This window comes from Euleptes europaea, chromosome 20 (genome assembly GCF_029931775.1).
Source record: "Euleptes europaea isolate rEulEur1 chromosome 20, rEulEur1.hap1, whole genome shotgun sequence".
In the NCBI taxonomy this organism is placed as follows: Eukaryota; Metazoa; Chordata; class Lepidosauria; order Squamata; family Sphaerodactylidae; genus Euleptes; species Euleptes europaea.
In genome coordinates this window covers 15,768,168-15,788,874 of record NC_079331.1, presented here as the reverse complement: position 1 = coordinate 15,788,874, position 20,707 = coordinate 15,768,168, and the positions used below count along the sequence as shown (strand labels likewise).

The window sequence follows — 20,707 nt, the reverse complement described above, 5'->3', positions numbered from 1 at the left end:
GCCCAAGGTCACCCAGCAGGCTTCATGTGGAGGAGTGGGGAATCGAACCCGGTTCTCCAGATTAGAGTCCACCGCTCATGTGGAGGAGTGGGGAATCAAACCTGGTTCTCCAGATTACAGTCCACCGCTCTTAGCCACTACGCCACACTGGCTCTCAAAAGTGCATTGTGTGTGTGTGTGCCGACAACTCACAGCCAACTTAGGGCGATCCAGTAAGATTTTCAAGGCAAGAGACGTTCTGCATGGGCTGAGAGAGCTCTGAGAGAACTGTGACTGGCGCCAAGGTCACCCAGCAGTAGGGTTGCCAGGTTTTTGGGGCAGAGCCTGAGGAGGGCAGGGTTTGTGGAGGGGAGGGACTTCAATGTCATAGAGTCCAATGGCCAAAGTGGCCATTTTCTCCAGGTGAACTGATCTCTGTCGGCTGAAGATTAGTTGTGGGAGATCTCCAGCTACTACGTGGAGGTTGGCAACCTCATCCAGCAGGCTTCATGTGGAGGAGTGGGGAAACCAAACTGGTTCACCAGATTTGAGTCCGCCGCTCATGTTGAGGAGTGGGGAATCGAACCCGGTTCTCCAAATCAGAGTCCACCACGCTGGCTCTCATGCTGGCCCTTTGGTAGACCCCTTCTAATTGTGTAACAAGAACAACCAACTACCTGGTGTATACCCATATTGAGAAATGGCATGGTTGTTGCTCTTTCCAAAGAGGAACCGTGGGTGAGAGGCGCTGACTTACTCAGGGCTGCCGTGGAGGCAAAGCATTGATGCCTAGGTTCCCTCCTTCAGCTTTTTAAGCGAATCCCTCCAGAGCCAGCATGGTGTAGTGGTTAACAGCTGTGGTTTGGAGTGGTGGACTCTGATCTGGAGAACTGGGTTTAATTCCCCACTCCTCCACGTGAGCGGCGGAGGCTAATCTGGTGAACTGAATTTGTTTCCCCACTCCTACACATGAAGCCAGCTGGGTGACCTTGGGCTAGTCACAGCTTTCTTAGAGCTCTCTCAGCCCTACCTACCTCATGGATTGTCTGTTGTGAGGAGGGGAAGGGAAGGTGATTGTAAGCCGGTTTGATTCCTCCATAAGTGTAGAGTTGCCAGGCCCCTCTTCCCCACCGGTGGGAGGTTTTTGTGGCGGAGCCTAAGGAGGGTGGGGTTTGGGAGGGGAGTTGCCAAAGCGGCCATTTTCTCCAGGTGGACTGATATCTATCGGCTGGAGATCACTTGTAATAGCAGATCTCCAGCTAGTACCTGGCAGTTGGCAACCCTACTTAAGTGGTAGAGAAAGTTGGCATATAAAAACCAGCTCTTCTTCTTCTACTTCTTGAATATGTATGAGTGTGAGCGAGCCAACACAGATAGTGTTTTTTGTGCCAAGGGGTCACCGAAGGCTGGATTAGCATAGTAGGATTAGCATAGTCAAAGGATTTCGCGTTCCTTTTTAGCTTTCCTATAGATTTTCTCAATGGCCCTTAGCAAGACTTCTTTTTTTGTTTTGCTTTATTTGTTCTGGGAGATTTGTGTTTGTTTGCAACGTGTTTCAAGATAATCACGTCCTTCAGACATTGCAATGCATGACTGCTCTTCTGTCGATACCCTTACATGCTCCCCACTTCCCCGAGGCCCAAGACGTTGCTGGGGCTGTTCTTCCTGGGTTTGGTTTCTGTTGGTGGAGAGAATTTGAGTGCCTATATGATATTTGCAGAAGTGGTAACCAGGATGTCTGCCTCTTGGGAGAAAGGTCTCCTGTTTCCCGTTAGTTGAATGGGAACACTTCATTTAGGGTGTCCAACCTCCAAGTACTAGCTGGAGATCTCGTACTATTACAGCTGATCTCCAGCCAATAGAGATCAGTTTACCAAGAGAAAATGGCCGCTTTGGCAATTGGACTCTATGGCACTGAAGTCCCTCCCCTCCCCCAAACCCTCTACAGGCTCCACACCAAAAACCTCCCGCCAGTGGTCTGGTGGTCTGAGTCAGTGTACCCCCTGGCCAGAGAAAAGTCCTGTCCCTTTAATGGAGGTGTATTGATTTATTTATTTATTTAGAGAAAAGTGGGGTATAAAATCCAACTCTTCTCCTCCTCCTCCTCCTCCTCCTTCTCCTCCTCCTCCTCCTCCTCCTCCTCCTCCTCCTCCTCCTCTTCTTCTTCTTCTTCTTCTTCTTCTTCTTCTTCTTCTTCTTCTTCTTCTTCTTTGTAGCGTTTATCTGACTCAGGGATTATTATTATCTAACAATTATGGAAATACCAGTTCACCATTCTTGAGCTTAACCAAGGAAGAGACAGCCAGCAGCTATGAAAATATCCAATTCCATAAAAAAGAGGGGAAGAGCATTGGTCCTTTGACATACAAAGCACAACTCCCTGTGACCTGGATGAGTCGGTATGGGCATGGCCAAACAGGAGGGAGAGCTGCAGTATATAAAACACATGTTATGACCAGGAGAGATTAGAAAGCTGATATGATGTTATTCCGATTGATTTTGCCATTGTATTTACACCTGAAGGTAAAGATCAGGCACACTGGAAATCAATCGCCCCCCCCCCCCATGCTCGATGCCTCCCCCTGCAGCGCCGTTTGAATGAAACACATCATTTTTATGGTGTGTCTCTGATCAAGATGAGCCAACGGGGAGGTTAATAGGCCTCTACCCAACGACTGCCCATCTTTGACACTGTAAAGCGTGCCAGTCCTAGAGTTTAAGGTGCCCTCCAGGCAATATTTTTGGGCAGGGATCAAGAACCGGGGGGGAGGCAGGAAATGGGCAGAGAGCCGAGGAGGTGTGGGATTGTGGCCCTGGGCCAAAAGAACAAATTTGGCAAGATGACGCTGGGCAGAGGAGCACGCATGACAAGCGTACACTTTTACCGCAGAGATGAAACTTGGATGGAAGATAAGAAATCATAGTTCTCCAGGAGCTCCCGTTAGAGCAGTTCCTCAGTGGAACGGGATGCCTCTGGAGGTGGTGAGCTCTCCTTCCCTGGAGGTTTTTAGGAAGAGTCTAGATGGCCATCCGTCAGCAATGCTGATTCTATGACCTTAAGCAGATGATGAGAGGGAGGGCATCTTGGCCATCTTCTGGGCGTGGATTAGGGGTCACTGGGGTGTGTGGGGGGGAGGAAGTTGTGAATTTCCTGCATTGTGCAGGGGGTTAGTCTAGATGACCCTGGTGGTCCATTCCAACTCTATGATTCTATGATTCCTTGGTGCCAGTGTGCCTGCAGTGGCTAATCAGCAGGGCTGCTTCACCATCTCAGGCAGCCCCTCAAGGGCCAGACTGGCAGAAGGGGCCACTTTTTCACTTGGGCCACTGGCGTCCATTCAGATTCAGATCTGCAGGTTTCTTAGAGCCAGCGTGGTGTAGTGGTTAAGAGCGGCGGACTATAATCTGGAGAACCTGGTTGAACACATGAAGCTGCAAAATATTGTCGAAGGCTTTCACGGTCAGAGTTCATTGGTTCTTGTAGGTTATCCGGGCTGTGTAACCGTGGTCTTGGAATTTTCTTTCCTGACGTTTCGCCAGCAACTGTGGCAGGCATCTTCAGAGTAGTAACATTGAAGCTGCCTTCTATGGAATCAGACCCCTGGTCCATCAAAGTCAGTACTGTCTACTCAGGCCGGCAGTGGCGCTCCAGGGTCTCAGGCAGAGGTCTTTCACATCACCTACTTGCCTGGTCCCGTTAACTGGAAATGCCAGGAGCCTTCTGCATGCCAAGCAGATGCTCTACCACTGAGCCACAGCCCCATTCCTACTCATCCACATGAAACCTGCTGGGTGACCTTGTGCTAGTCACAGTTCTCTCTGAACTCTTTCAGCCTCACCTACCTCACCAGGTGTCTGTAGTGGGGAGGGGAAAGGAAAGGGGATTGTAAGCGATTTTGAGACTCCTTAAAGTTAGAGAAAAGCGGGGTATAAATACCAACTCTTCTTCTTCCTCCTCCTCCTCCTCCTCCTCCTCTTCCTCTTCTTCTTCTTCTTCTTCTTCTTCTTCTTCTTCTTCTTCTTCTTCTTCTTCTTCTTCTTCTTCTTCTTCTTCTTCTTCGCTAGTGGGCTGACACAGAAGCCTCCCCCCACACACACACACATATTCCTGCTACTGCGGTTAGCAATCCTAAGCAGGTCTATTGAGAAGCAAGTCTCAGATTTGAATAGTCAATCCAGAGGCCAGGATAGTTTTCAAGGAATCCAGAGGTTGTATTGGAAATGAGGTGTGCGTGTTTCTTCACAGAGAGGACTGAAAAGCCTGCTTATCTTTAGTGGGTGCAGCTTTTTACAAGGCACAGAGTCTCTCAGTCTTCTTCTTTGATCTGTAAAATGGGTATAACATGGACCAGCATTACAGGAGCAGTGTAAGGACAAGCCAAGAGAAGATTCCTAATGTCTATCTAGACGGAAACTCTTTTGATTTAATTTCAACCAATGGGTTGAAATTAAATCAAAAGAGTTTCCGTCTAGAAATTTCTAACAGTTAGAGCAGTTGGACTAGATGACCCTGGTGGTCTCTTCCAACTCTATGATTCTATTCTATGATTCAAGAGCCCTTGAGAAATTCTAACATCGGCAGGACTTGGCCTGTCACAGGAGAGTGGCATAGCACAAGGAGGGGGCAAAGGAAGATTTTCCGAAATGAAGGGGCTTAGGGAAAGGGTCCGTTGTATGAGAAAGGAGGCATGAAGGCGACCCCTCGGTACTCTGCCTCCTCTCTGGTCACAGAGAGTGAACGCAAGGCTGGCTTGCAGCCCCACGCTTGCCAATAAAAATTAAGAAATTGATTTCCTTTTGTTTGCCTGACAGGATGACAGGCTCTTTTTATGAGATAGTAAATGCAATCCATCTGCGAGCCTGGCTAGATTTTTTAATTGTGTTTGTTGGGCTTTCACTTACTCTGTTTTATGAGTTGCCGATTCAGTCCTCTCCGGCTCCAAGCTTGCCCCCGAGGAATAAGCAACGCTGGATCTCAGAAGCACCAAAGATAGGGATTGAACTCAAACTGTTGGTGGGATTCCATTATTTTTAATGGATTAGCTGTTTGGTTGCAATGTGTCCTCCTCCTCTGAGAAGCTGACAATGGCCCCCTGTTTCTTTGCAGTGTTCTGCCAGGATCAAGAGGAAGGGGTCATGGCTCAGTGGTAGAGCATCTGCTTGGCATGCAGAAGGTCCCAGGTTTGATCCTTGGCATCTTCAGTTAAAGGGACTAGGCAAGTAGGTGATGTGAAAGACCTCTGCCTGGAGAGCCACTCCGGTCTGACAAGACAATGCTGACTTTGATGGACCAAGGATTCGGTATAAGGCAGCTTCATGTGTTCATGTGTTCAACACAAACCATGTACATTATGGGTTTAGGTTCATGAATCCAACTCCTTTGCCGAGCACACTAGCACACTCTTCTAGCAATTGTGGCTGACTGAGTCAAGGGTATAACAGGAGTCCGTAGGCTTGAATTTGTAGGCATTCTTGAGTACCACAAAGAATGGCTATTGTGTCCAGGCACAAAACATTGAGAGATTCCAAGCCAAGCATCCTCTTACTATGAGTCCTCTTATGATCCTCTTATAAAGGTAGACATGATAGAGGTCTATAAAATTGAACACATGAACTCATGAAGCTGACGTATACTGAATCAGACCCTTGGTCCATCCAAGTCACTATTTTCTACTCAGACCGGCAGCTGCTCTCCAGGGTCTCAGGCAGGGGTCTTTCCCATCACCTACTTGCCTAGTCCCTTGAACTGGAGTTTCTGGGGATTGAACCTGGGACCTTCTGCATGCCAAGCAGATGCTCTACCATTGAGTCACAGCCCCTCTTCAAAATTTCTGGCAGGGTGTGAGCTTTGGTGAGTCGCAGCTCACTTCTTCAGATAATGGGAGAGTCCTCCATTGAAACCCGCCCCTTCTAGGTAAGTGGGTTTTAGACCCGGTACCTAGCATTTTGGTATGCATGGTTTGGAGAGAGTGGACAGGGAGAAGCTTTTATCCCTCTCAGAATACTAGAATGTGGGGTCATCTGATGAAGCTGGAGGGTGACAGATTCAAAACAGATAAAAGGAAGTATTTCTTCACACAATGCATAGTTAAATAGTGGAACTCCCTGCCCCAGGATGTGGTGATGGCTGCCAACTTGGAAGGCTTGAAGAGGGGAGTGGACATGTTCATAGAGGATTCACAATTTGACTAAGATCAGCCTAAAGCATCTCTGACAATCCCTGAGAGAAAGCATGTTTCTTATGTGTCCTACAGTCCAAGATATATATATAAAAAATGGCTTACAATTCAATCATCAAATTGGGTCTTATTCCTGATTTGCCCCTCAGTGATCCATGGCTGCAATGCAGGTGCCAAATCTGTTCTAGGCTCAATCTCAATCTCAATATTAAAAACAGTCATAGACCAGCATAGCTCTTTTTAATTTACCATTAAAACCCTTAGTGTTAGGCTCTACCCACAGGTTAATACAAATGGTAAAAAAGTTGTTTGTACTCCTTGCAAACTGTATAAACTACCCATTAAAATTATTGACAAGCCGGTGTTCTCAGCAGCATCTCATGGATTCTACAGGCCGCTGCACAAAATTTAGCTGTTCCTAATATAACCTGTGGATTTTCATCTATAAGCAACATTTTAGTATGCTCCTGACCTGAATCTGTTCTAGGCTCAACAAATGGTACTCTAAGTAAAAAGGAGAGAGAACAACGGGGGAAGTGATGGGTTTTTATAGAGCACCTCTAGAAGAAGTACGGTAATTTTGGAGACCAGGGGTGTAAACCGTGGGGGATGTATGAAGATGACAGATGGGAAGGGAAAGAAGATTGTCAGACAGCTCGAGGGTGGTGTGCGTGAACCTGGGGCTTTCTCCAGTCCCCAGAGGTTTCCAGCTGTGCACATCACCTATATTCACAGTTGGTAGATGTCAGAAACGGAGGCAGAGAACAACTCTGCCTGTCAGGGTACTTGACAGCTCTACTGGATGGAAACTTTCTGGCAATGAGAAAGAGAGCAAACCAGGCGGCCTTTTTTGCCCGGGCTTCCCGACAACAATCTGCTTATCTAAATATGCATCTCGCTCTGTCTACAGACACAGCCAGAATGGTGTGGTGGTTGAGAGTGGTGGACTCCAATCTGGAGAACCGGGTTTGATTCCCCACTCCTCCACATGAAGCCAGCTGGGTGACCTGGGGCTAGTCACAGCTCTCTTAGAGCTCTCTCAGCCCCACCTATGTCCCAGAGTGTCTGTTGTGGGGAGGGGAAGGTGAGTGTAAGCTGGTTTGATTCTCCCTCAAGTCGGCATAGAAAAACCAACTCTTCTTCTACATCCATGTAGGGTGTATACATCCATGTATTCTTCCACGTATACATCCATATGTCTATGTAAAGTACCGCCAAGTTGCAGCCCACTTATGGCGACCCCTTATGGGGTTTTCAAGGCAAGAGACTAACAGAGGTGGTTTGCCAGTGCCTTCCTCTGCGTAGCGACCCTGGTATTCTTTGGTGGTCTCCCATCCAAAAACTAGCCAGAGCTGACTCTGCTTAGCTTCTGAGATCTCACGAGAGTAGGCTAGCCTGGCCCATTCAGGTCAGGGCATTTAAGGGTATATAGGCAAGTGAAAAAATAATGTTGGAGCTTATTCCCAGTTTTCAAGCTCACTTGCAGCTCCTTCGGATCCCTCCCTATGGAGAGGACACACATGAAGGCACTTGAAGCAGCCTTATACTGAATCAGACCCTTGGTCCATCAAAGTTAGTACTGTCTACTCAGACCGGAGTGGCTCTCCAGGGTCTCAGGCTGAGGTCTTTCCCATCACCTACTTTCCTAATCCCTGTAACTGGAGATGCCAGGGATTGATCCTGGGGCCTTCTGCATGCCAAGCAGATGCTCCACCACTGAGCCACAGCTTGGATTGTGGGATCGACTGCCGGGCACCAGCATTTCTATTATTTATGGAGATGTTTATGACCTGCTTTTCTCCCCAATGGAAAACCAAAGTGGCTTACTCTTCTCCCCTCCTCCATTTTATGCTTACAACAACACCCCTGTGAGGGAGATCAGGTTGAGAGAGAGTGGCAGGCCCAAGGACCTCCCACAAGGTTCCATGGCAGAATGGAGATATGAACCTGGGTCTCACAGATCTAACCACTACCCCACACTGGCTCTTAGAAGAGACTGCTATATATACACTCGCATACCCCTAATATGTTGTAACTATGTGTTGTATTTTCATTGTTGCAAATCACTTTGGGAGTTGACCTTGACTGAAAAGCTGGGTGTGAATATAACTCTATATACCCTTTGGATTATGATCTTTCCTTGCAAAGTTAACCACATGCTGGGGGTAGCAGGAATTACCTCCCCACCCCCACCCCGAATTAGTAGTGTTTCATAGCCCCCTTCCCCACCTTTTCTTACCTAATTCCCACTACTGCCTAACCAAGCTGTGATCTCCTTCAGTGCTAGCAGTGGGTTGTACACATGAAGCTGCCTTGTACTGAATCAGATCCTTGGTCCATCGAAGTCAGTCTTGTCCACTCAGACCGGCAGAAGCTCTCCAGGGTCTCAGGCAGAGGTCTTTCACGTCACCACCTTGCCTAGTCCCTTTAACTGGAGATGCAGGGGATTGAACGTGGGACCTTCTGCATGCCAAACAGATGCTCTGCCACTGAGCCATGACCCCTCTCTAAGGCTCTCCAGGGTCTCAGGAGGAGGTCTTTCACGTCACCACCTTGCCTAGTCCCTTTAACTGGAGGTGCAGGGGATTGAACCTGGGACCTTCTGCATACCAAGCAGATGCTCTACCACTGAGCCACAGCCCCTCCCCAATGTAAGCAACCTTGTTCTAACTTTGCTTTTCCATCATCTGTAGAAGAATCTCCCCCAACTGTTAGGCTCGTGAATCAGCCTTTCTGGTGGCTTCCCTTGTGGACTCACTGTGCCCTTAGAGCTGAAGTTGAAAGGATCGATGCCATATTGATCTCTTCAGTAACATCATTGCTTAGTTGCATATGCCGAGGTAGCAAAATGAATGAGGAATTAAGAATTGCTTGTGACCTTGCCTCAAGGTTGAGCTGGTCAGAGGACTGCAGCTAGACTGGGTTTAGAATTGGGTGGAAGGACCTTTGCTCTCTTAAATATACAAATGCATTTAAATATATGCCAAAAAAATCCAAAATGCCTAGCATTCGAGGAAAAGGGGAGTGACCAGCAGTTCCCTTTTTTCCTCTAGCATCAGCCTCAGTTGTCTTGCCCGAGTCACCTTCTGTGTAGACATCTTTCTGAACATGTAAATCTGCCTTCATAGCAAACCAGATCACTGGTCCAGCCAATGCAGTATTGTCTAATCTGATTGGCAGCAAAGCGGAAGGGCCGTAGCTCAGTAGCAGAGCATCTGTTTGGCATACAGAAGGTCCCAGGTTCAATCCCCGGCGTCTCCAGTTAAAGCAACTAGGCAAGGAGGTGATGTGAAAGACCTCTGCCTGAGACCCTGGAGAGCTGCTGCTGGTCTGAGTAGACAATACTGACTTGGATGGACCGAGGGTCTGATTCAATAGAAGGCAGCTTCATGTGTTCCCCAAGTAGGTTTCCCAGTTCTCGGTTGGGAAATAGTTGGAGATTTTGGGGAGGAGCCAGGGGAGTGCAGGATTTGGGGAAAGGAGGGACTTCAGTGGGGTACAACACCATAGTGTCCACCTTCCAAAGCGGCCATTTTCTCCAGGTGAACTGATCTCTGTCACCTGGAGATCCATTGTAATAGCGGGAGATCTCCAGCTGCCACCTGGAGGCTGGGAACCCTGACCCTGAGACTTCAGGCAGGGTTCTGCTGCATTGTCACCAGAGTTTTGTTTATTTGTTAAGTTTGTTTGTTTAACTGGAGGAGCCAGAACTGGAACCTAGAACCTTGGGCATGCAGTATCACCGAGCTATGGGCCATTTCCATATCACATCATATCTGGTTTCTAACTATGGCTTATTGTGACCCATACTGAGCAAGAGGATTGGGCCCTGGTGATAAGAAGGAAGTGTCTTGTGGAGTTCCGATGATGATGATGATGATGATGATGATGATGATGATGATGAAGAAGAAGAAGAAGTGATTGCTTCAATTTAACTTCAGTAACACATTGTAGATCCTTGTGCTGTGGTAGCAGCTGCTGTCAAAGCAACATTAAAAAAAAAATCTGCACAGCCAATCAAATGTCCAATAGTCAGTCAGAAGCCATGGTGGGCAAAAGCCCTACCTGGCCCCACCCACTTCCTAAAAACACCAGGCGGATGTCAGCCTGGTCCTTTTTAACTGGAGATGTCGTGGATTGACAAACAAACATGTGAAGCTGTCTTATACTGAGCCAGACCCCTGGTCCATCCAAGTCAGTATTGTCTACTCAGACTGGCAGCGGCTCTCCGGGGTCTCAGGCAGGGGTCTTTCACATCACTTACTTGCCTAGTCCCTTGAACCGGAGATGCCAGGGATTGAACCTGGGACCTTCTGCATGCCGAGCAGATGCTCTACCCCTGAGCCACGGCCCATCCCCGTATTGTGGGGGGAGATCAATTTCTGGATGTCTTTATCATCGCTGAACCCAGACTTACTGTAAGCAACTGGACGAGAAGCTGTCAAGGCTGTTAAACTGGATTGACGCCGACAAAGGGGAGGAGGGAGAGAAGGCGGCCTCTCCCTTGTGAGCGAAACGCCTGTCACACCTGCCAGGAGTCCCGCTAATTGCCCAGCAACTTTATTATGTCCCACTCGGAGGAACAAACAATGCTTGAAGTCTTGCAAAAAAAAAAAAGAGCAGCCTTCTCTCTCTCTCTCTATATATATATATATTCCCCCCTCCTCTTTTTGACAAAAGATTAATGCAGATGGAGGCAGCCTTCTCCGGAAGCTCTCGGAAGCGCCGAGAGCCTCAAAAGGACTCGAAGCCTCTCTTCTTTGCAACTCGCTTTCCATAATAAACTAATTGTGCAGTTAGAAATAGATTAGCGACAGCAGAGAGAGCCTTTTCTTCCCTCTCTCTCTCCTTGGCGCAGGTAAAAAAAAAAAGAGGAGCAGACGACGGGCCTTTTGAATGTGTTTGAAGCGGGAATGTGGCAGCTCGTCCCCATCTCGCATTGACCTTCTGTTAGCCTCTGGCAGCTTCAACAAAACAGAAAGAGGAAACTTCTCCCGCCGCAGATTTTTCTTCGCTGGGTTGTTATGAATAAATTGCTGCTCCTTGATTAAGGCGCCAAGGAGTGTGTCTGAGCGGGGTGATGGATTATTCTTTGCCTGCGTGGCGCATCTCTACTTGCCAGTCATCTCAGATGCAAGGCTGGGGGCGGATGGCTGCAAACGGAAGGCATCTGTTGGGAGAGGTTTCTACCCCGCTTATCTCCCTGACGGGAACCTGAAGGGGCTTACAAGACCATCCACCTCTAGGGTTACCAACCTCCAGGTGGTGGCTGGAGGTCTCCTCCTATTACGACTGATCGCCGCACAACAGAGATCAGTTCAACGGGGAAAAAATGGTCCTTTTGAAAGGTGGATCCTGTCATGGGCCCTGCATTGGGAACTGAGGACTCGGAGGACTCTGAAGCTGAAGTGGAGGAACAGGTTGCCTCTGGGCCCTCAGTACCTCCATTGCAGCCAGTAGCACAGAAGCCTGAAACAACTCAGCAGGAACCACAGCTAGGCAGGGAGATGGAACAAGGACAGACGGAAGCTACTCTTCCCCCAACCCCTGCAGTGGAAGCTGAGAATGGTAGCCCTCCAAGCTCACCTGAACCTGATAGGCGTATCAGGACTCGGCAGCGTGTGGTTCTGCAAGGTAGAAGGAGAAGTGCTCGCTTGGAGAGGCTAAGCAGACAGAGAACTGGTGCTGAGTCGTTTCAGGGTGAAGCCTAGCCTGGAAGTGCACTGACTGATAAAGACAGTGCAGGCGTGCTTTCACTTTGCGGAAGCAACCGTGCAGTTTCTCTGTGTTCCAGCTACCGCTCATGATTAATCACTCCGGCCTTTGACTCCTGCCTGCTTTGACGACGCCTCCGACTTCTGACCTCGGTAGACAGCATAACCTTTGTCACCTGCTCCGAAAGGGGCTAGATACCTCCCGCACGTCTGAGGACTGCGGGCACCGCCTGGCCCTTGGCCTACGCCGGCACAGATCCAATGGCATTCTAGCCTATTGAATCATAGAATCATAGAGTTGGGAAATTCACAACGACCTCCCTCACATACCCCCAGTGACCCCCTACTCCATGCCCAGAAGATGGCCAAGATGCCCTCCCTCTCATGAACTGCCTAGGGTCATAGAATCAGCATTTCTGACAGATAGGTAGCTAGTAGCTAGCAGATGACCAGCTAACAGATGACTATCTATCATATATTCCCTCCCCTCCCCAAACCCCACCCTCCTCTGGCTCCCCTCCCCAAAAATCCAGGTATTTCCCAACCTGGAGCTGGCAACCCTACCCACTTCACCTCAGTTTTGCCAGCAAGTCACAGTGATCCCATAGGGTTTTTGAGGCAAGAGATGAGCAGAGGTGGTTTGCCGTTTCCTGCTTCTCCGTAGCAAACCTGGGCTTCCTTGATGGTCTCCCATCCAGGTACTAACCAGGGCTGACCCTGCTTAGCTTCCAAGATCTGATGAGATCAGGCCAACCTGGGCCATCCAGATCAGAGCAAAAGATATGCAGAGGTGGTTGCCATTGCCTACCTCTGCGTAGCAACCCCGGACTTCCATGGTGGTCTCCCATCCAGTACTAACCAGGGCTGACCTTGCTTAGTTTCTGAGATCTAACAAGATCAGGCTAGCCTGGGACGTCCAGGTCAAGGGCCTCAATTTTACCTTTGCCAAGGTAACATAGGTAGATCCAGGGGGTAGATTTGGCCGAGAGAGAATGGTTGGCCCAAGGTCACCCAGCAAGCTTCCGCGACGGAGCGGAGCGGAGATTCGAACCTGGGTCTCCCAGATCGTAGTCCAGCACTCTGACTGCTACGCCATGCTGTCTGACTGGTTGACTGAAGCAACTGTGGAAGAGCGGACCCGCACTTGATGGTCGGAGACCGAAACATTGTGCATTTTTCTCCTACAGACAGGCAGATGTTCTTTTGTTTCATATTCATTTATTTTTGTGACAAGCATATCAGTTGTCAGGTTTTTTTTTTTTTTTTTGCTATTGATTTGACAGGTTTGTTTGCAAAGTGTACCCACAGTGTCCAGTTTTCATAGGCAATGTATGCATACTTTATATGCCATTTCTGCATACACTTTCTGGCGTTAGTTGGTCCCTTCAAGAAAACCAGTAGTGATAAACAATACATTACAAAGAAAATTTGGGCCAGGCTGGCCCAACGCATTAAAATAAATTAGAATCAAACTACAAATCCTATTTATGTGGGGTTGGCATGGTAAGAAGTGAGATTCTCTGTTCATAAAAGTGAACTGTAACCAGGCAAGCATTAAAAGCTTTGAGTCTAAGTTATGAGCGGCTGTGGGTTTTGCTTGGTTAAATGATAGATAATTTGGATTGCGAACAATGTTTTGTGCTCAGTGCTTTGATAAGTTTCGGCGGTTTCAAGTATTTCTTTTTCTTTCTTTGCGTTTTAATTTGGCACTAAGGTGTAAATGTAAACGTGAATTCGATCAAAGATGGTTCCGTGGTTTTATAGTGGTTTTAGTCCAGTTTTTGTTACCGCCTGTGCCCACACGCAATAAACCTGAACCTTGAATGATATAAGGTTAAGGCGACCTGAACCCTCCAAGTATGTGGTGACTCTTGTGGAAGTGGAAGGATTATACTATAATGGACTTTTAATGACTTATAAATTATTGGGGCACTGTCATGGTTTCCAGACCCATAATAATATTGTCCAGCCAGAACTTGAACTTAATCAAGATCTTCTATAGACCACCAACCCATGATTTGTTGGGTACCTGGGTCCTTATTAGAAACAAAAGCTAGTGGACACAAATTTACAACGGGTTACAATGGGTGAAAAGGGACCTGGCAACCCAATTAATGCAATGTCTTTGTGTGTGTCGTCAAGTCACAGCCAACTGATGGCGACCCTGTAGGGTTTTTGAGGCAAGAGATGAACAGAGGTGGTTTTCCATTGCCTGCCTCTGCATACCAACCCTAGACTTCTTTGGTGGACATTCATTTTTGCTTCTGAGATCTAACGCCATTGGGCTAGTCTGGATCCCCCAAGGTCTGGCAAAATTTATTTACTGGCTTCAGTATGATGAAATATTCTGGGTGGAAGGCCTAATACACTTCTATGATCTCTCTCCAGTCTCTTCATTTTGTTGTTTATATGTTTCTAGGTCCTGTGGCTGTGATCAGTGGGGAAGAAGATTCTGCCAGCCCTCTTCATCACATCAACCATGGCATCACGGGGCCTTCATCTCTGGACTCTGGCCCAGACACAGTCGTGATTGGCATGACCCGTATCCCCGTCATTGAGAACCCACAGTACTTCCGGCAGGGTCATAACTGTCATAAGCCAGATACATGTAAGTGTGTTTACTGTTTTCCTTCCTTGTTTCTTCCAGGATAAGAATAGAGCAGGTAAGGGGGGAATAAGAACTTGGTAGGAAAGAGGAGTTTTAAGGAGGTGGGGTTGCGAGGGAAGAAAGGCGGTCTTGTATGGTCCAGAAACCAGAAGTGAATCTCGTGTCCTACTTTAAAAAAGCACAACATACACACAGCTGTTTCAGAAGGTGAATCGACTAGCATCACTAGCTAATAACCACTTCTTCAAGTTTTGGCCTTGACTTCCTGGAATCTTGAACAGGAGATCCCAGTGAGAGAGAGTATAAGGGGGTGGCCAGGATCTTTTTAAAATGAAGGGTACAGTACGAGGACCCTGATGCTGTCACCTTGAGATTCCACTCAATCGAAGCACACGAGCTGCCGTCTTAAAGGGCGACCACCCTGTCGGCTACACAGGTCAAGACCAAACTGGGCCTTAAGACCAAATCGGTCGATCGAGTTCCTCCCCGGTGATTGTGCACGGAGAGGCAAGAAGCAAGAAACTGAACCCTTAATGATAATCAATGAGTAACCGAAATATATCATACGTGTGAACAGAAGAATCTGAATTCGTATTGGGCTATGGTTGATTGGAATGCAAGTAGCCCAAAAGAAACAGTTTCCAAACATAGCACACTCCATGCAAGGACTCAAATTCTGAAAACTGGACAAAAAGACAACTGCAGTAGAACCCCAAAGAGTCCAGTAATTTGTGTGCCTTTTATAGAACGAGGCTCGCATTTTGTTCTTTCCGCTAATAACCCTTCAATTGATGTTCAGCTGGAGCAAAATATTTGATGCTGGCACACATATATATATAAATAAAACAGGATCAATTTGTTTTATCCATATAGCAAAACAATAAACCTGTTGTTATTAAACCAGCTGACAGATACGGGACTGTTTTTCATTACGGGGTCTTGTTATTATCCTGAGTGGTTAATTTCTTGGTTCTTGTCCTTCTTTTAACAACCGTGCCGAAGGCAGATATATACATGTCCTTCAATCTGAATGCAGAACTCCTTCCAGGGAAATAAATAACATCTTCGCTGAGTGATGAATAATTCTTTCCTGTTGACTCCGAGTCCTCGTAATCCACAAAAATTAAAAACCTAACCACCCATAGTGCGTAATGCTGGTCACGTCAGATCCTCAGCGTTTCAGATCGTCCAGAATGGCTCCAAACCAAACCATATGAAAGGTTATGGCATCTCTCCCCTCCCTTTCCTGACACTGTCTCATGCGCTTTTCATTCATGTGCTTGGCATTGTCTGTTTCTTGCATCTGATCAGGCCTGTGGAGAAATAAGATGGTATTATCAGTGTGTCCTTAGCGTTGGGGAATATTTGGTGTCTTAAGGTCACCATCAATTAATGTTTGCAGGTTTGCTAAGGATCAAGGAGTATAAGTTGAAGATTGTTTTAAGAAATCTGTACTTGCATTCGACCAGAGGTTCTGTACCTTTTTGGTAGGACTGAAAGTTTTAAGAAATTTAATCCAGTTGATCAGCTAATTTCAGTTTATTTGGCTGTTCCCAAATATTCACTAATTTACATTTTTCAAGTTAAAATTTAAATTTGGGGGGGGGAAGGGTGATGAATTTTCTTGAAATTCACAGATTGTGTGAACAGTTGCTCTTTTCCCATCCTGTGCTGTTGTTCCCCTCGAATACTATGGTGTGGGGCAGATTCCACCCCGTTTTCCTCCTTTCTGAATGAGTCACACAACTCGTCCCATCCAGTTGGGGAACAGCCAGCTGCTGCAAGGGGTATGTAGCCAATTGGCCATGTATGCATGCAGCCAATTTGCTATGCGGCCAATTGGATCTGGCTGCACGATGACGTCACTAAGGACAGTGTGGGTAATTTAAAGAAACAAGCCAACGCTTTTTTAAAGAATACCGAAAAATCAAAAGAAAAGTCACCCTTGCCAAAAATGGTGAGCCCTGGACTTTTTGGGAGGCCGCGTTTATTCAGTTGGGTTGAAAGTTAAGCACACATTAAAATGGGGGTGGGGGGAGAGAGATTATGTGATTTTGGCTCTCTAGCTTGCTAAATTAATGTGGATTTTTTTAAAAAAAAAATCGGCCTTTCTGAGAAGGAATGATAGCTTTTATTTGGTGAACTGCAAACCCTCTTGCATACTCTTCAGGATATGAAATGGCTCCTATACTGATGTGTGTGATGCACATTTATTTAAACTATCCGCCTTTGTAGTCAACTAAAAACTCTAATCCTTTAGCCAGCCATGCGTCTTTAATTTCATGTAACATCAGGCAAAGTTGTCCCGTGTAATGCCTACCACCTAACTCTGAAAGCCCGCGCATGTGAGCCAGACGCCCGCATTCACCTACCGTCCCTTCCTTACTCTGACACGCCTTTGGCAGAACCAAGCCAGAAAGGATTTCCTAGCCTGTATTCCTCCAGATTGTCGTTTTCGCACATGAATGTACCCCACTAAGATTCCTTGAACGTAGAGCCCAAATTAGAAGGGGAAACCGAACCTTCTCCCAGGTGTGCTGCACAGTTCTTAGCTGAGCATATTTGAACAGGCAATCTCCCCTCCCAAAGACTAAATTGGAGCTTCTGTTGCTGTTCTGCTCAGCTGGGCAGGAGAAAATGCAGCATAAGTGCTTTGCTCTGGTATGTTCGCACCCGCGTCATGCGCAACAATACATTTTCTTGTTTTCCTCTGCGAGGAGGCACATACTGAGTTAACATGGAGGGGAAGTGGGAGAGATGTGAACCAGCGGAAGGATGTGAGCTGCCTCAAATAGTACATGCACAGAGCACAGGGTTGCCAGCTCTGGGTTGGGAAATACCTGGAGATTTTGGGGGCGGAGCCTGAGGAGGGCAGGGTTTAGAGAGGGGAGGGACTTCAATGCCATAGAGTCCAATGGCCAAAGTGGCCATTTTCTCCAGGGGAACCGATCTCTGTCGCCTGGAGAGCAGTTGCAATAGTGTGAGATCTCTAGCCACCACCTGGAAGCTGGCAACCCTAATAGTGCAGTAGTCAGCAACCAATACTGGAGAAATGAAGGTATTCAGAAATCTAGAGGGCAAATTTGGAGGGTAATTTTGGCAGCATCCCCAATGAATGATGTGGTGAGGTAAGGTAAGGTAAGGTGGCTGCCAACTTGGAAGGCTTTAAGAGGGGAGTGGACATGTTTTTGGAGGAGAGGGGCTATCCATGGCTACCAGTCAAAATGAATACTAGTCATACCTGTTCTCTCCAGGATCAGAGGAGCATGCTTCTTGTGGAACACAGGCAGGACGGTGCTGCTGCAGTTGTCTTGTTTGTGGGCTTCCTAGAGGCACCTGGTTGGCCACTCTGTGAACAGACTGCTGGACCTGATGGGCCTGGGTCTGATCCAGCATGATCTTTCTTGTGTTCTTAATGAGGATATGCCAGTGTTCTCTGTTTTTGAGAAAAGAAGTCATTTCTCTCTACATGTTCGACAGGGGCACCCTAAGTCAGGAAGAAGTGGGGCCTATTCTGGTGGCATTTGTTATAGCGAGCCTGAATGGTGTAGTAGTTAGAGTGTTGGACTTGGATCTGGGAGACTTGGGTTCAAAGCCCACTCTGCCTTGTGGTATTCTGGCTAACTTTAGACCAGTCCCTGTCTCTCAGCTTTACCTACCTAACAAGACTGGTACAAAACAAACATTGGTTCAGAACAAAATGGGAGGGGAGAGACTGATTTTCACCACTGGGGTTGCCAGCTCCGGGTTGGGAAATACCTGGAGATTTTGGGGACGGAGCCTGAGGAGGGTGGGGTTTTGGAATGGGAGGGACTTCAATAGGGTTGCCAACCTCCAGGTACTAGCTGGAGAACTCCTGCTATTGCAACTGATCTCCTGCCGATAGAGATCAGTTCACCTGGAGAAAATGGTCACTTCGGTAATTGGATTCTATGGCATTGTAGTCCCTCCCTTCCCTAAGCTCCTCTCTCCTCAGGCTCTGCTGCAAAAACCTCTTGGCGGTGACAAAGAGGGACCTGGCAACCTTAGATTTCAATCAGGTCCAAAGCCCTAGAGTCCGCCTTCCAAAGCGGCCATTTTCTCCTGGCGAATTGATCCCTGTCACCTGGAGATCAGTTGTAATAGTGGGAGATCTCCTGTGACCACCTGGAGATTGGCAATCCAGTTGACCGCACAGAGCTCCTTGGAGGACGGGCGGGATAAAAATGTATAGATGGATAATAAGAGAGCCAGTACAGCATAGTAGTTAGAGTGTCGGCCTAAAGCCTGGGAGAGACAGCGGTTTGAATCCCCCTCTGCTATGGGCTCTTGCTGGGAGATCTTGAACCCATCACAGTCTCTTAGCCTAACCTACCTCAGAGGGTTGCGGTTTTGAGGCTAGGGTCCTCATTGGGGGAAATGCCGGGTACAAATAAAGAAAAGTAAGCATACGTGTAGAAGGGTTTGAGCATAGCAGCGCAAACCCTTCCTCAAGGGGGAGCCGAGAGCTCAGCCTCCTCCGCCGTTTAACCGCCTTCTCGCTGTGAACAGCGGAAGAATTAGCGTCTCTATTAAAGGCTTGTTAAGCGGGAGTAATGGTTTCTGTGCACATTTCCCCCCGCTTCCTTCCATAATGGAATGTTCCCCTCGGGATCGCCCCGTTGCTTGAAAGCAGGCGCCGTGGCTGGTAGACGAAGCCGAAGACTTAAGGTTTGCAATTTGGAGCGCGCCCGTCAAACGGCGGCGGCGCTTCAATCACCAGGGCGATGGGCTGCATCCCTTTAATTGCACCCGGCTTCGACTTTGATTACAACATATTTATTTTGCTCTGTTTTGCACGGAAGCGGTAGAATGGTCCGACGGGGCGGAGAAAGGCGAGAAGCAGCTCTTTTGTGTGTGTGTGTGTGCAAAACCTTCCATTTCTCTCGTTTTTCTTTTGTGTTCCTCGGACGCGCCGGTATTAGTGCGCCTCCTGAACCGTGGTGCCTCGGAATTTATCTCGCTGTCAGGCGTGACATTCATCAAGCGGGCCACACTTACGTGATGGACGTGGGCTTACCCGGTAGATTACCGTTTTGTTCTGCATCGGAAAGGTCTGTGCAGGCCAAGCTGCGTTTCTTTGGATTACGGTACCAGAGATCCTGTAGAGCCAAGGGGCATGTTGTTGGAATATTTCAGAGGGAAAGGTGGTCACATGAAATGATGGTATCGCTTTACCCTGCTCTGGTTAGACCTCACCTAGAGTGTTCAGTTTTGGGCACCACAATTTAGGAAGGATGTAGGCAAGCTGGAATGGGTCCAGAGGAGGGCAACAAGGATGGTGAGGGGTCTGGAGATCAAGTCCTATGAGGAAAGGTTGAAGGAGCTGGGTATGTTTAGCCTGAAGAGGAGAAGACTGAGAGGGGATATGATAACCATCACCAAGTAGTTGAAGGGCTGTCATATAGAGGAGGGTGCTGAGTTGTTTTCTGTTGCCCCAGAAGGTTGGACTGGAACCAACGGGTTGAAATTAAATCAAAAGAGTTTCCATCTCAACATTAGGAAGAATTTACTAACAGTTAGAGTGGTTCCTCGGTGGAACAGGCTTCCTTGGGAGGTGGTAAGCTCTCCTTCCCTGGAGGTTTTTAAGCAGAGGCTAGATGGCCATCTGTCAGCAATGCTGATTCTGTGACCTTAGGCAGTTCATGAGAGGGAGGACTCCTTGGCCATCTTCTGGGCATGGAGTAGGGGTCATGGGGTGTGTGGGGGAGGTAGTTGTGAATTTCCTGCATTGTGCAGGGGGTCGGACAAGATGAGCCTGATGGTCCCTTCCAACTCTATGATTCTGTGTGGTATAAGTGAGGGTTGGGGGAATCATAGCTTTGACGTCTAGCAGTGCATTTCTAAGGATAGTTACTCTAAGCCTGTTGAGCTAGAAAAGAGTCTAAAGTATAAGGATGTGTCACTGGCAACCAAGATCAAGTTAATTTATGCCATTGTGTTCCTTATTACTATGTATGGATGTGAAAGCTGGACACTGAAGAAAGCTGATAGGAAGAAAGTAGATTCCTTGGAAATGTGGTGTTGGAGGAGAGTGTTACGGATACTGTGGACTGCCAAAAAAACAAACCAATGGGGTCTACATCAAACAAAGCCTGAACTGACCCTAGATTCTAAAATTACGAAACTGAGGCTATCGTACTTTGGTCACATTATGAGAAGACAAGAGTCGCTGGAAAAGACAATTACGCTAGGAAAAGTGGAAGGCA

At 47.7% G+C, this 20,707-nt stretch overlaps 1 protein-coding gene across 1 annotated transcript in view; it reads left to right on the top strand.

Moving 5' to 3' along the window:
- The window catches only part of NTRK3 (neurotrophic receptor tyrosine kinase 3), a 363,948-nt gene that overhangs the window by 207,106 nt on the left and 136,135 nt on the right, over positions 1-20,707 (top strand). Inside the window, exon 11 of the mRNA XM_056866098.1 lies at positions 14,292-14,480. Coding sequence (XP_056722076.1) covers positions 14,292-14,480 — 189 coding nt within the window. The remainder of the gene's footprint in view (positions 1-14,291; positions 14,481-20,707) is intronic.